Raw genomic sequence first — 14,527 nt, forward strand, 5'->3', positions numbered from 1 at the left:
TAAGGTTTACGGTCACGGTTAAGGGTTTTAGATGGTGTACAGATAAGGGTTTAGGATTAAGCTTCTGGATTAGGGTTGGTGGAGCTTAAATGGTTTTGAGATTATGATTTCATACGGTTTGGGGTAGAGGTGTCAATTGGTTTTAGAATGAACGTGTTGGTTCTGTTTGGTTTAAAATAAAATTGACTCACTTTGGAATGGGTTTTTTAAACGGGGTTTGTGTTCGGGTCCGCTTCTTATCACATATCGGTCTGAAATCGGTTCGGTTAATAAATTGTTCAGGTTACTCATTTGATTACCCAATTAAGAACATTATTCGAGTCATTTCGGGTTCTAATTAGGTCAGGATTAATCGAGTGTTGGGAATAAACGTTTCGGTTCATAATCATTTACGGATTGATATACGTAACAAAAACAACAAGTTGAAATTTGGTCGGTTAATCGAAAATTGAGTTGAAATGAGTCAATTGACTCAAGTCATACTCACGTTGGGACCTATATATTATATATATTATAACTAATTTTGGGGTCATAAAATATCGAAATGAATATCGGAATGTAGGATTATTTTACCTTTACCACCATAAAAGATCCAAAAAAATTTTTTTACAACCAAAATTGCTAAAGCTTTTATTTAACCATCAAATTAAAAATTAAAAGTTGTTTTTGTTCCACATGTCGTCAAAAACATGACGGAATTTTATAAAAGTCCAAATTTCCTAATTATTATTTATACTTTAATTATATAAGTTGTACACTTGAATTTATATTTTGTTTTAATGACCAAGGTTAGTAAATTAGTAAAAATAGTAAGGTAGGTATAGTTGTTGGGTAGTTAGTTTGAAATTGTATAAGTAAGGTAGGTATACTTTAATTATATAAGTTGTACACTTGAATCTATGTAATAGTATGAAATTGAGTTGTAATTCATTAATTCTCAGTGACAACTTAATAAAAATATGGATTTACAATCCATAGCGGAAAATCATTTTGAAAACCTTTAAGTGAGAGGACAGAGAAATGACCATCATCTATGTAATAATAATATCTTGAGCTACAATAACAGTATAAAATCATATGATAAATGTATATAAATAACAGTATGCACGTTAATGAAGACAGGGCACCGACAAACAATTAATATCGTCATCTTCAACTCCTTCTTTGTTTTTCATGGCGAAAGTCGTAAATTTGCACACCAGTGGTGAATTCATCGTCTATCGTGACGAAGACTAAATTTGCTGCTCCAGTCCGGCGCTCGTCATTTTTTCACGGGAAACAACAGCAAAGAGGGGAAAGCAATTTCTCTCTCCCCCTTTTTCTTTTTTACCCACCCCTCGTTCTCATTTTACCCCCTATTTTATGTTGCCTTTTTTTAATTAACAAATATTATTTTTTTTATTCAGGTATTGGACAGGGGGGCCATACCGGGTAACGGGCTATAGTTTCTCGGGGTTCTAGGAATATGATAAAAATCGTATAAATTTCAGTAATAAAACGTCGGTAAATAATTGCGATAATTAAACTTGATTCTGTTTCTACCTAGTTATTCAACATTAATTCCGTTTAGATTCCACTTTTATTATATTAACGGTACTTGAAAAAAACAAATGGGAATATCAAATTGAGACAAAAGATAGACCATAAGGGAATACTATTTGGGGACGGAGGGAGTATTACAATGTCCGGTTCAATTTGAATTATTTTTCTGTCAGAAAAAATAAAAAGATATTACAATCATTTTACTCCTTACATTTTAGTCCACCTTACAATTTAGTCCACCTTCACAAACGGACAAAAAGTACTTATCCCTTATTGTTTTAAACAAACCCTTCAGCTATTGTCCCATGACTTACAAAAGGCTGCATAAGCTTTACCTGACTCGTTTCACCTAATTACTCAAACACAAACCTTTTTCACTCCTACTCAAACACATACGCTCACCTCAAACAAGCCATGGAAATGACCAGACCACCATACGTGGTTTTAGCGCCGGCGACTTGTGAGAGTCGGCGTGTGCGTGATACTGTGCTTCTCCTACCTGGAGAACCGCTCATGTACTTCAATCCTTATTTCCCAACAACAAACAATGAACTTGATTTAAATCAAGTAAGATACTACAAAACCCAAAAAGAGTACTATGAAAAAAAAAAATCGACCCCCTTACCATCCGCAACGAGATCATCATGGACGATGTTCAAAGGCACTCCATCACCAATGTTATGCGAGTGATGGAGCTTCCCGGAGGAGATATTGTACCTGCTTACGTGCCGCTGTTATCCGACATTCACGGCTACTTGCAGCACCGTGGTTTGTCGACCTTTGTGAAATGGTTTTACACCCGCCACCAATTTGAGGAGGATGAGGTAGTTCCGAAAGTTTTACTTCCAATTTTTAACCTTGTTCCCACATTTGACGCAGCCTCAGCCTTTTCATTTGCATTTCCTTTAATAGAAAGGCATATTTTCGTAGGGGCTAAAACGAATTCGATTCATGTTATGAAAATTATGGGCCGAATGTCGTCGATTGAATTCAAGGCCGCTTCTGGAATAACAAAGAAAACAGGTATACATTACCATCGCCTCTTAGTTTGTGGTAATATGGCCAAGGATGATTCACCTGTCTTTCAAGAGGGGGCGTTCGTATTGTGCTGGAACGCGGTAGACGTTTTCAGGCCTTCCTTAGTTGAAAATTTTCGAAAATTGTACCACTGCTACCGTCCAATGTTATTCATAATCACCGAAGCGCGGCCTAAACATCTCCAGGTTTGGGAATTGATTCCCAAGCTGCCAGGTCGGTACCAGTACGCAATTTCAGGACATGCTCAAGTCGGAGGGATACTCTTGCTTTGGAACAAAGAAGCTGAACCATTGATAAACTACACTAGCAACTGTCTCACTGGAAACGTGATGAATGTGCAAGTGGTGGTAAGATTCCATTATTTTGATTATGTTAATTCCAGCCATCAAACCATCATTATAATGTTAGAATTTTCTAATTATATATGTTCAATTTGTTTCCTGTTTGTAACACGCTAGCCAGGGCCACTCATCAACCCACCTCCTTCTTTAAATGAAGCTATTGAAGCGGAAGATGATGCCGATTACAATTATACGAGACGATGGTGGATAGATTCAGGAATGGACCGTGATCCGTCCCACCATGATGAAGGTTGGGCCTGATTTTCTAAAAAGAACCCTAGCACTCCAGCTGGGATTTCAATATGTACACTTCACTTCTATGTATTTCGTACTGTGGCCCCCACCTATGTTGTAGTTCCTCAATTATGTTGTGTTTCATCTAAATTTGATTATGTTTAATTAGCTATAATTGTGTGTTTGGTTTAAATGTTCATTTCATTAAAAAGGACTATAGCGTAATTTAGAATTAATTAAGCTTTCCATTAGTTACAAATACATTATTTACTAACAATTATAGCTAATTAAACATAATATTCTGTCTTATTACTTATTACTTAATTAATTAAGCGCAAATAGAATTCAAACTATGACTTATTACTTTATAATTTACAGAAATAAGGTTAATCTTCTCTCTTAATTTTGTATTCAAAATTTAATCAAAATTAACACCCACATGAGATAGATCGACGTATGTATATGAAATAGCCTTAAATAATATTTATAATTAAATTAAAGTTAAAATAAATAGGAGTACCTAAGTATAATTAAAACTTAAAAATGTAAGTGTAATAAATACTAAAATTTTTAAATCTAATCAAAACCCTTGTATAATAAAAAATTAAATAAGGATCACATTCGTTTCACTTTATGCGGAGATCAACTAGCAAGGATGTCTCCACATAATTATACAATTGTTTTGTAGTTTAGTTTCTCGAAAATGAAATGCATCATGTTGTTATGCAAACAATTTATGACATGTTACAGATGGTGCATGCTAGAGTGAAGTACTCTTAAAGGGTATACTATCTTGGAAGCAATTCAAAATGAGCAACCCTCAATCAGTTGTTAGGAATAGGGCTGACATGTTTTTGCCAAATTATGCAATTGTCAAATTCACCCACTGAAATTTTCCCACCAAATATTTGAGACCCCGCCCCCGCCAAAATTTAATATCAACCTTTTACCCTTGTAGCCTGCTACTTGAAAGTGAAGTCCTTGCACCTTATATATACAACATATACCCATACCAGTAAGCATCATCACCATTAGCTCTTTGAAATTATAATATTCCAAAAAAAAAAAAAAAGAATACCATGGCAAAGAAAAGATTATCAATTCCAGCTAGTTCCATTAAACCCTATCACAAAAGTATATCCTCAAACAATATATCATTACTACCTTGTTCGAAAATTGTCAAAACACATTCTCTCAAAATGAAAAATCCTTGTACCCCGAAGCCTTCTGTCCAAGTATCATTCCCCAAGGGCGTGCTTGGTATGATCCAAAGCCCTGTCATGTCTTCTGCCGGTGATATTAGGGTGTTGTTAATAGACGCAGCAACAGCAGCCCAAATAATTTCCGGGAATAGGAGAGGGTTGGAGACATCGTCGTCATCACACCTTCAAATAAGGTCAGGCCTGCGCACTTATCGGACATATCTGATCTTGCCTTGCTACCAAAACCAGTCAAGTACTTTGTAAGATGGGTAATCTCAACCCAAGGAGGAAAAGACGGGTTTGGTTACCAACACGTGCTGCCGGCCGCTGTTAAAAACATAGTTGACCCTTCTTTAGAAATACCTCCTGAAATCGAGAGTTGTGTCTTGTCTGTTGAGAAACACCTCATGACGATCCCAAGCTATCGAAATGATTTCAAGCTAGTTAGTGTTGAGTATCCAGACGTCGTATCCAAGTTAATCATGCATACTAGTTCAAAGTCTTCCTTAAAATTTGATGGAAGGGAAATTGAGGTAGAAGTTGAAGTAGTTGCTAATGAAAACCTAAGTTGGTGGAAGGGAAGTTTCACAAAGGGTTTAAGGTATATGATCTGGAATTGTCGTGATATGGGTAGGGACTCTTTCCTCCCAATGCTTAGGTTTGCAACTCAGATGCATATGCCTCACATAATAATTTTAACTGAAACTCGCGTCTCCATTCACATGGCGCGCCTAATTTGTGCATGTTTAAACCCTTATGCAGTGTACGGAATTTCAACAAATGACAGCGAAGGGGGATATGCAGTGCTCTCCTTCTCAAGGGATATGACTATGAAGTTGCTAAGCGCATTTTCTAATCAATACTGCTGGTGTTTCGATCTTGTTCAGGCCAATAATCTGAACTAGGGGATGTGATTAGTTAATAATGAAGTATTGTTTTTTATGAGTTTATGATGTATTAATTAACTTTGCCTAATTAAGAATGTTTGTGTCAGAAAATATATCAATGTTACCTAATCTCAGGTTTAACTTATTAAGTGAACAATTACCCGCGTTGTATGTCATCTTAATGTTATATCGGCCCAAACTTGTTTTTAGCCCAAGCTATACCACTTGAGGAAAGGCTGAAAACAATACTGGCTTTGTAGGCCCAACAATCCAATAAACTTTGACCCATACTCTCACAGTCGAGTAACTGAAAATATTAGACATTGAATTAGATTCTACTGACACACAAAAGGGCCGTTATCATGTAACACTCAAGGGCCTCAAGGCCCAGGCCCAGCAGACCCCTAGACTAACACTCAAGGGCCTCAAACTCCCACTAATTTCATATTAACTGAAAATATTAGACATTCATTTCAATTCGACCCACAAGGGCCATTATCTACTAACACTCAAGGGCCTCAAGGCCCAAAGGGCCAAAATTGCCACTAATTATTGTACACCTAAGAATTCGATATTGAAATTTTATACATCTATGACTTACTTCATTATTTATAACAAATTTGTCACTAGTATGAATTAATCATAGCGCATGTGCGTTGAGATGAGATGAACAACTTGCTAGGCATTGGAAGTCCTTCGTGATGATCACATTCCTGATGCGGTTGGAAACGGAAGCACCGTTCAAGTGCTTATGGCTTGGTAAAATTGTTCCACGTTTGCTACCTACATTACCAAAGACTTCTCATCACTGCATACCCTTAAATTACATAACTTAAACAAGTAATTATTGTGATAAAAACTTACCCGCTTGTTCACCTTGTGTAATGTTGATGAGGAAGTCAGTGAGTTTGTGTATATCAGAGTAATATCTTGTACATTACCGTATTTTACAAATACACAAACGGATGAGGGACCTGTAGCTCCTTCAACCTATTCACGTAAACGTACTTTGTAAAAAAAACTTTATTTTGTATCACTTAGAAAATAAAGAGCATATATGCAGTAAGATTCACCTCCGATACAATAGCCATGTAAGCACAACATGGACTGGCCACGAAGCAGTCTACGCACCCTCTAGACATGGGATCTGCCCCAATTGTGCCAGGAAACAACACAAACTCTCCCTGGGATACATATACAATCAATAACAACTACTAAGGCCCATTTACATTGATCGCCTATTAACCTTTAACAAAAGAGCATTATACAAGCATTGCCAAAAGCCCATCAATGATTTATATAAGCATTATGCAAGCATATATATGGATTTAACAACTAACCAACAATGACGACCAGAAGCAGGGACCTGGTGCAGTAGGAAATTGCCTACCATGATTCAACCTACTGACCTGTTGTAGCATGAGCAAAAATTTCAGCCACCTTACATGTGGTACGACACAAGTAAATCGTACATTCATATACTAACCATTAATGTTAATCGTAGCAGTGTGTTGAAAGCATCTTCCGATAAGCACCTATTACCAACCAACACTTCATTCTCCTTATAAATTGCAAAAGAGCACAAAATTATTAACAATAATACAAATCACCATCATATACCTTTTCATGACATCCATGCGCAATCGTATCATGTCAAAATTTGAAAATGCTCCTACATTGTTGTTACCAGATACAATAATTGCCTTTTTATCAGCACAGTGTACCTTCCCACTCATATCAACAGTTTGTTTATCGTAAACTTTCCTAAATTTTGGTTTCCGCATTCGTGCTGTCTTACTCCTAAACAGACACTCACACAGCAGCTTCTCTGTACAATTAAAAGTATGAATATCCATCAAAAAATACAAATACATAGGTTTAAAAGAACATAAAAAATAAAACTCAGTGCAACAGTAACCTCAGTTGACCCCCCAGGTCCATTCGAATCCCTAGCTTCGGTTGGATGAGTTTCACCGTAAGCCACATCCAAAGTCTACATGATACAACACATAAATATTATCATATACAATGGAAATACCAAAATAGTTGTGTTCTAAGTCAAAAACATACCCCAAGCTGCCCAAAGTCACCCCCATTTGGGATACATCTTCACTAATAGCCAACCGAATCTCTTCCATGTTCCACACCTCCAACCTAGGAAAATAGCCCCAATGAACAGGATGTCTTTTAAGACGATCCAAATACAAAACCTGTATCAACCATATTAGGTGGTTAAATGGTAACAAAAGGTGACAACATTGTATCAAACAAATGGTGAAAATACACACATACCACAATGAATATGAGGCAACCGACACAGCCACTTGCAAATCCAACATAATAAAAACGTCGTGCAAACATCGCCACACTGCACATGAGTTTTTGTAAAACTAGGCTGCACCAGTCATAGTCAGCAGCTCTTGCAGCACATGTTAGTGAAGGTACAAGATCAGAGGCCAATCTTGAAGATTGATTAGGGCATAACAACATTTCCAGAGACAACAACAAGAAAATAGTCTTGAACTCCTCAGCCTGATCTTCCTCCCATTCCCCCTCCACACTAGCAATCAAATCAGCATTCACTTGAATACCCTCAAATATATACTCACGACTAGTTCTGCTGCACTTACTACTCCATGTTTTACCATATCTATCCATAATCCTATTCACCTTTTGAAGTGCAACATTGTCTATTGTTTGGTATGTGGGAACAGGTAACCCTCCATTAGGAATACCAAGGACCCAATGAACCTGGTTTTGAGAATGCCTGTACACTCTGCCATCTTGGGCAGTAAGAGTACAATTGAAGGGATCTACACGAGTCATCAACCAGTAAGCCAACTGTCTTGGAAGGTTCATATCACCTCCAATTTTTAACAACCCACCAAAGCCCATCTCCCGCACCCACCGCTTACGTCTATCGTCAAAACTATTGCATATTCTACCAAATGACTCGATCCGACAACTCGTATTAGCCGGCTGCATAGATAAACCATAGAATATCTATATAATCTATATTGAATTTGAATTTATTTGGCAGCTACTGCACCAAATAAATGGATTCAACTACGCCTAAAACAGTATCGACACAAAAACATAATCACAAAATGCACTTACCCTACATCTATTCTGTAAATGCTGCAACAACACTTCACCTTTGCTTTTGACTTCCCCTCCAACAGTTAAGGAATCATTCTACAATTTTATGCACAAACTTAAGGCCATATCACTTTATGCAATTACAATTAACCCACACAATAAGTTTATGTTTACCTTAAATATAGTAGGAGATAACTTCTTGATGTGAGGTGCAATTAACTCCTATAGTAAAGAAATGCAGAAGGAGTAAGAACAGTACTTTTCACCATTAATTGTTAATATTAACAAAATCCTACTACCTCGGACTCAGTTCGATTGATGTTGATTTTACGCTTCCTGCTAATGCTTCCCATTGATTACAATTACCAGCAACAGAACAGAAATAAGCTGAAAACAGCAACAGAAAATTAGCTGAGCACAAAACCAGCAACTTAATATTCCTAATCCCTTTACAAATACATCATAGACTAATTGGTATATACACAACGCTTCCTGCTACTGCTTCCCATTGATTACAATTAACAATTACTAGCAACATAACATAAATAAGCTGAAACCAGCAACAGAAATTAGCTGAGCACAATCAACAGCAACTCAATATTCCAACCTAATATCACAGACTAACTGGTATATACTCAAATTCAATTTGTATATGTATAAATATGTAAATCTAGGGTTTGCGCAATTTCAAGTCAGATAATCCAAGTCCCTCAATCAAAAATCACAAATCATGCTTGAAATTACAATTAATAATTACCGGAGTCAATTCCAACCTAATATACCAGTAATGCTCAAAATTGCATGATAATTAGCATTGATAACACATACCAGTAATGCTGGGAGCTCGTCTTCAACCAGCAACCATGAATTCAACTAATCTTCGTCCGTGAAGGAAGTTCTTCTACTTCATGCCCCTTTTTTTATTTCTTAACCAAGTACACAATTCTTAAGAAATTTCACTCTACATAACTCTGCTTTATGAAACAAAAAACTTTTGATTCACACTTATCAGACTATCAGCCTTGTCATGCAAAATGTATAGCAACAATCTCTACCATATTTTTTTGGAGGTTAGTAGCAACTATTGCTACTAGTAAAGAATGAGTTGGAGAGTAGGGGTGGGGATTACCGGATGAGTATATGTTATTCCTCCTTTCTCTATTTGTCTATTTGTGATTGTGAATAGTGATGCCATCTTATCTCTTTTCAGCAATTCTCCCATGGCAAGTATAGACCAAGTGTGTTGCTGAATCGTGCGTCTTCTACTTTGCAGCCTCGGTTTATGAGCACAACAAGTTGTTGCTTCAGAAAAATCAGCAAACCTGTGGAGCCTGCTCAGCAATTGGCCTACATGACTCTCATGAAACTGAAAAAAGGGTTGAGATTTTTGTGAGTAACTTGTGTGTCCTAAACTCCTATTAATATAAGGCAGGTTGTCAGGAATGTACTAATTAAGTTGATACTGGATGCTGTTATTTTGTGGACGACCTCATCTCCTAAGCTAGCTGCTACTCGGAAAAAATAAAAAGCTGGGTACCTGTTTTAGTAAGATATTTCCCCTTGCCTCAAAGAGGGAAAAAAAAAGAAGATATTGCCCCTTGTGTATTTGGGTGTTATTGTATAAATCAACGAATTAGAGCTCGCTGCTCTTGCTGCTATGACAGCTGAATAGTTTGCGTTCTTGGTCTCATACCAGAACAATTTTCACAAACTCATATTATCGGCTTTTGGTTATATATATATATATATTGTGGTTTTCAATTGATTAAACGTGTTTTTATAGTATCAAAGATCAAGTTTTAGTAGTCAAGAGTATAAATTTCAGATTATAAAGAGTTTTAATTTTGGATTTTGTAAAGTATTAAAAGTTAGGGTTTTTAATTTATTTGAGTAATGATTTTTAGGTTCTTATATAATTTGATTTGGGGCTTTTACATATTTAGTAATTCTATGGTCTGATTAAACATAAAAGTGATGTTTTGATGAAGTTTTGAAAGGTTTTTATTTAAGCTAAAAATGTTGGAATTTTGCCTATAGTGTTATTTTTGGTGTTTTATAAAAAGGGTGTAATTACCCATTGAAGAGGAGTTTAATTAAGGTTTTAAAATAATTTTTAGATTTTTATAAGTGGTTTAAAGTGAGTTTAAGTTGCTGGAAATTGTGTATACAAGGGTAATTAATACAGTAATATTGTTGTCCCTTTATGTAGGAGACTTGGTGACAGACTAAAGTCGTATCACCTAATCAAAAGTATTACCTAAGTCCTCTAACTAAAGTAGATAGGGAAGTAGGGTCGAATCCACAAGGAAACTGGTCTTTCTATTCCTAATTAATTATTATAATCTAAATTATTAAGGTAACCAATTGTTGTTATTAAAAGGGAACTAACTACGAAGATTAAAAGTAGGGAAGAGTAAAGGATATAGAAAAATCAATGAATTAAAGACCTTGGGCATAGGTTCACCAATAAATAATACTGCAGGGTAAAATATAACAATCAATCATTAACATTGCATAAATAACATGATTAATAGGCTCTCGCAATTTACTAATCAACATAAATCCAACAGACTCTCGCAATTTACTAGATCTAAGCTTTTATTGAAAATAACCTTTAATATCAAATTAATATCTGCCCGATTCATCAATTCAATATTGCTATACTTTTACAAGCCATAATTGTAAAACGTTAAAACAAATCAATAAGAAGTTATCATGCAATATCAATAATCAATAATAGTCAATCATCAATACATCAATTAACCAGATCATAAAGGGCTCTCGCTACGTATTACAATCACAGAATTAATCTACCGGTATTAAATCTCATCTCTCGAATCTCGACTTAACCATTTATAAATTAACCTGCCTATTGAAACAAGACCTAAACATTAATTGTAATCTCTCGAATCTTGAATCAATATTGTCAAACTCATGCATAAAAGATCAGGCCTAATCTAGTCACAGAGCATTAAATCAATCAATAGGAAATTAATCTAGCTTTGATAATTAACAACAATAAATTACCCCTTCATATTATTTATGGATCCCATAAACCCTAAAAAGAAATCTACTCACGCATAATTAAATCTAAACTAATCAAAGCAATAAAAGAAGACATGATAGAATAAAGAAATAAAATTGCTGGAATTAATAAAGAAGATATCGTTACCGAGAACGACGGAACTACAAAGTTGAGTTAAGAACAAGAGTAAAAGTTGAGAGAAGTCTAGAGAGAGAAAAATAATCTAAGTAGAGAGAGAAAGTCTAAGAAAAGAGATAAGTGAAAATAATAATCCTAAAACGTACTTAAAACAAAACTCTAAACAACTCCTAATTAGAAACTAACTGCTCGTCTAAGGAGCCTCTCCAGAAACACGCGCCCGATCGGGCTAAAGGCCGCCCGATCGGGCGCGCCTTTTTCTCCGCGTACCCTGCTAAGCTGTAGCGCCTGATCGAGCTGATAGCTCACCCTATCGGGCGCGCCTTTTGCCACGCACCAGCACATCTCTTGCGCACCTTGCCCGATCGAGCACATGCTGGCCCGATCGGGCCCTTGCTTCACCTCGAGGCTTGAAACTTCAATTAGGCTTATTTCTTCAGCCCAATCCGGATATCTACTTAGGGTCTTGATCACTCGGTCCAAATACCTCGGTATCTCGATCACCGAGCCCTTAATCACCGGCTTGATAACTCTAACCGGCCTTGGGCTTTAAAGATGGTCGTTGTAGACACCCATTTGTGTTTCCCCAAAACCAAACCCAGTGATGAATGACCTTTCACGTCGAACCATAATCGAATTAGGTGAAAGTATGAAAAGTCAAGTGTTGCGGTTAGTTTTTATTAAATTCTATTCTCTCTGTTTTCGAAAACAACCTTATTTTATAAAAATAGCCAATCCAATTTAGTTTGGTCCGTAATAAGGGTCCAATAATAGTGTAGTTGGATGGGGCTCGCAAAGACCTTTCCAACGATATATTATAAGCCCAATTCCGATGAATATTGAGGAAGTTATGGCCAAAATACTAAACTGGGCCCGGTTTATTCTTTTCTTGCGGCCCAATGATCTAGAGGAGGGCCCAATGTTAATTATTATTCCTAAAATTATTAGGATTAATTATAATTTTCTAGAAGTTTCTAGAAGGTTCTTTTAAATTCTAATAGAGTTAGGATTAATAATTATATTAAGATGGATTTTTATTCGGAATAAAATATTATTATTTTATTAAAATATTATTATTTTAATTATACGATTTCAGCTTCTGTACGGATTCCGTAGATCAAATTTGGTTAAAGATCGGATTCCGCGTGGAAAGCGCGTGAAAGCCAGGCTGTCGCCAAACGACAAGTCTGTCGCCTCGCGACAGACTCTGTCGCCACGCGACAGAGTAATTTCCGGCGACAACGTGTAGTTTTATTCCTTATCAAATTCTATGATTTTTCGGACTATTTTTCTTATAAATAGGGTCCTGAACCTCCGCTTTTAATCAACTATCATCTACAATCATCAACTCTCATCTACAATCATTAACTCTCATCAAGGCTTACTTGATATTCTCTCTCTCTTTCTAAACCAACCCTTTTAAACACAATACCGCATACACAAGACTTAGAAATATCTAGCCAAGTTCGAAGTTGCCTTCGCCCTAGACGTGCAAGGTTGATAATTTTTGAGGGTTTGGTCCCAAATCTAGTTTAAACCTTGTTTAACTTATTTCTTTAATTTAATTCTTTAATTATTCTTTATTATTTTTATTGAAGTTTACTAACTTGTGTATTTTGTTATTAGAAAGAGGTACGAGGCTTCAAAGTAAGTAGATTAGCTTACTATCTATTTTATTGCGATGTAGGAAGCATGCTTATATTGTTTTAATTCCTAGTATCATGTTAGGATGTTTTTATTGCTTTCTAGTATCATGTTTAGGATGCCTCTTATTATTTCTAATATCATAATATCATGTTAGTACCATGTTAGGTTTAAAGCTTTGATCTTTATTGTTTAGTGACATGCTAGGATTTGTTATTAATCTTGTTAGTATCATGCCTAGGATCTTGCTATTATTATTAAGCTTTATTATGCCTTATTATGATATTATCATGATTATATTTATGATTATTATTATGTTGCTTGATATATTATCGTTATTGCTTGATCACGCCTTTATGCATGTTTGAAGGGAATTTGTACTTGAAATCACGCTTAATAAGATAATTAATAATTTGGTTTAGGCTAATATGATTTTATTCAAGTGATCGCCAATAATAGAATTATTTGCGCATTAATATTCAACCAACATAGATTAAACAGGTTTAGGGTTAACCTATTGTTTGCATGTTAGTCAAAAAGCGCACATGAATACGAGTAGAATAAAGTAGAGGCCTACTTTATAGGGCGGGTCCTTTCTTTTGTAGATTGGATTCGTACCCTCATCCCCGAACCCTATTTGGTTCAAGACCTTATGAAGTTGACGATCTCATGGATCGTTAAGGGGTGAAACCTTCACCTCGTGGTTGGTTTACAAGTTCCTAAAACTTGTTGGCGACTCTTTTGCTCTCTTTTCTTTCCCTTTGGACGCCACCATACTTAAGTGTATGATCACAGTGGGGTTCAAGCTTGGGGTTATGATGCTTGAAATATTCCCTACAGTTTTTTGGCGACTCCGCTGGGGACAATTTCTATTTTAATTCCTAAAATTTATTTTGGCAATTACTTAGAATGAGTGGATGAGACTCGAAAAGTTCTAAGTTTTCATGTGCGTAATTTTGATTAACATTATTGTCATATGCATAAAAAAGGTCCTCATTGGATAGACCATCCGAAATGAGTCAAAAACATAGGATTTTACACGTAGGAAATTTGAGAAGTATCTTTCACAACTAGAATCGAAATAATACTGTGAAATCTGGAAAATTCTAAGAACACAGATACCTGCCAAGGCATGTAGGAACTAGCGTCTAGAAAACAGGGCTTGTCGCCTGTAAAGAGTTTATGTCGCCTGGCGACAGTTCTATCGCTTGGCGACAGAGGTTCTTTTGAGGCGGCAGTTCCTGTAGGATGGAGCCAAGTTCTTCCAATACCGAGCCAGAACTCTGCCTTCTTGTTTTGACCATTTCTAGTACTGTTGGCTCGATTCTACTTCCTGATTGAGTTTTTCTCTCTTTTCTGAAACCCATATGTGTTCTA

The 14,527-nt window shown here is 36.0% G+C and overlaps 1 protein-coding gene across 1 annotated transcript; it reads right to left on the reverse strand.

The window, feature by feature from the left end:
• Positions 1-5,548: 5,548 nt before the first annotated feature.
• Positions 5,549-10,132, reverse strand: LOC145634685 (uncharacterized). The gene is made up of 13 exons (XM_081686088.1): positions 9,172-10,132; positions 8,643-8,730; positions 8,518-8,565; positions 8,362-8,439; positions 7,537-8,223; positions 7,315-7,454; positions 7,163-7,237; positions 6,865-7,072; positions 6,731-6,779; positions 6,585-6,653; positions 6,318-6,428; positions 6,109-6,234; positions 5,549-6,027 (listed from the first exon to the last, which is right to left on the reverse strand). The coding sequence occupies exons 2-8, from the start codon at positions 8,694-8,696 to the stop codon at positions 7,057-7,059; spliced, it is 1,098 nt and encodes a 365-aa protein (XP_081542214.1). The 5' UTR covers positions 8,697-8,730; positions 9,172-10,132; the 3' UTR covers positions 5,549-6,027; positions 6,109-6,234; positions 6,318-6,428; positions 6,585-6,653; positions 6,731-6,779; positions 6,865-7,056.
• Between the last annotated feature and the right edge of the window lie 4,395 nt (positions 10,133-14,527).

The sequence above is a fragment of the Chenopodium album genome, chromosome 6 (genome assembly GCF_948465745.1).
Source record: "Chenopodium album chromosome 6, dcCheAlbu1.1, whole genome shotgun sequence".
NCBI lineage: Eukaryota > Viridiplantae > Streptophyta > Magnoliopsida > Caryophyllales > Amaranthaceae > Chenopodium > Chenopodium album.

What these genes read in the sequence shown, in the direction of transcription:
- LOC145634685 (XM_081686088.1), bottom strand. Translation starts at nt 8,696, where the DNA reads ATGGGAAGCATTAGCAGGAAGCGTAAAATCAACATCAATCGAACTGAG. An exon ending in TCAATCGAACTGAGTCCGAG is followed by an intron (nt 8,566 to 8,642) that starts GTAGTAGGATTT and finishes TCTTTACTATAG; the next exon opens with GAGTTAATTGCACCTCACAT. An exon ending in GTGACTTTGGGCAGCTTGGG is followed by an intron (nt 7,238 to 7,314) that starts GTATGTTTTTGA and finishes TGTATCATGTAG; the next exon opens with ACTTTGGATGTGGCTTACGG.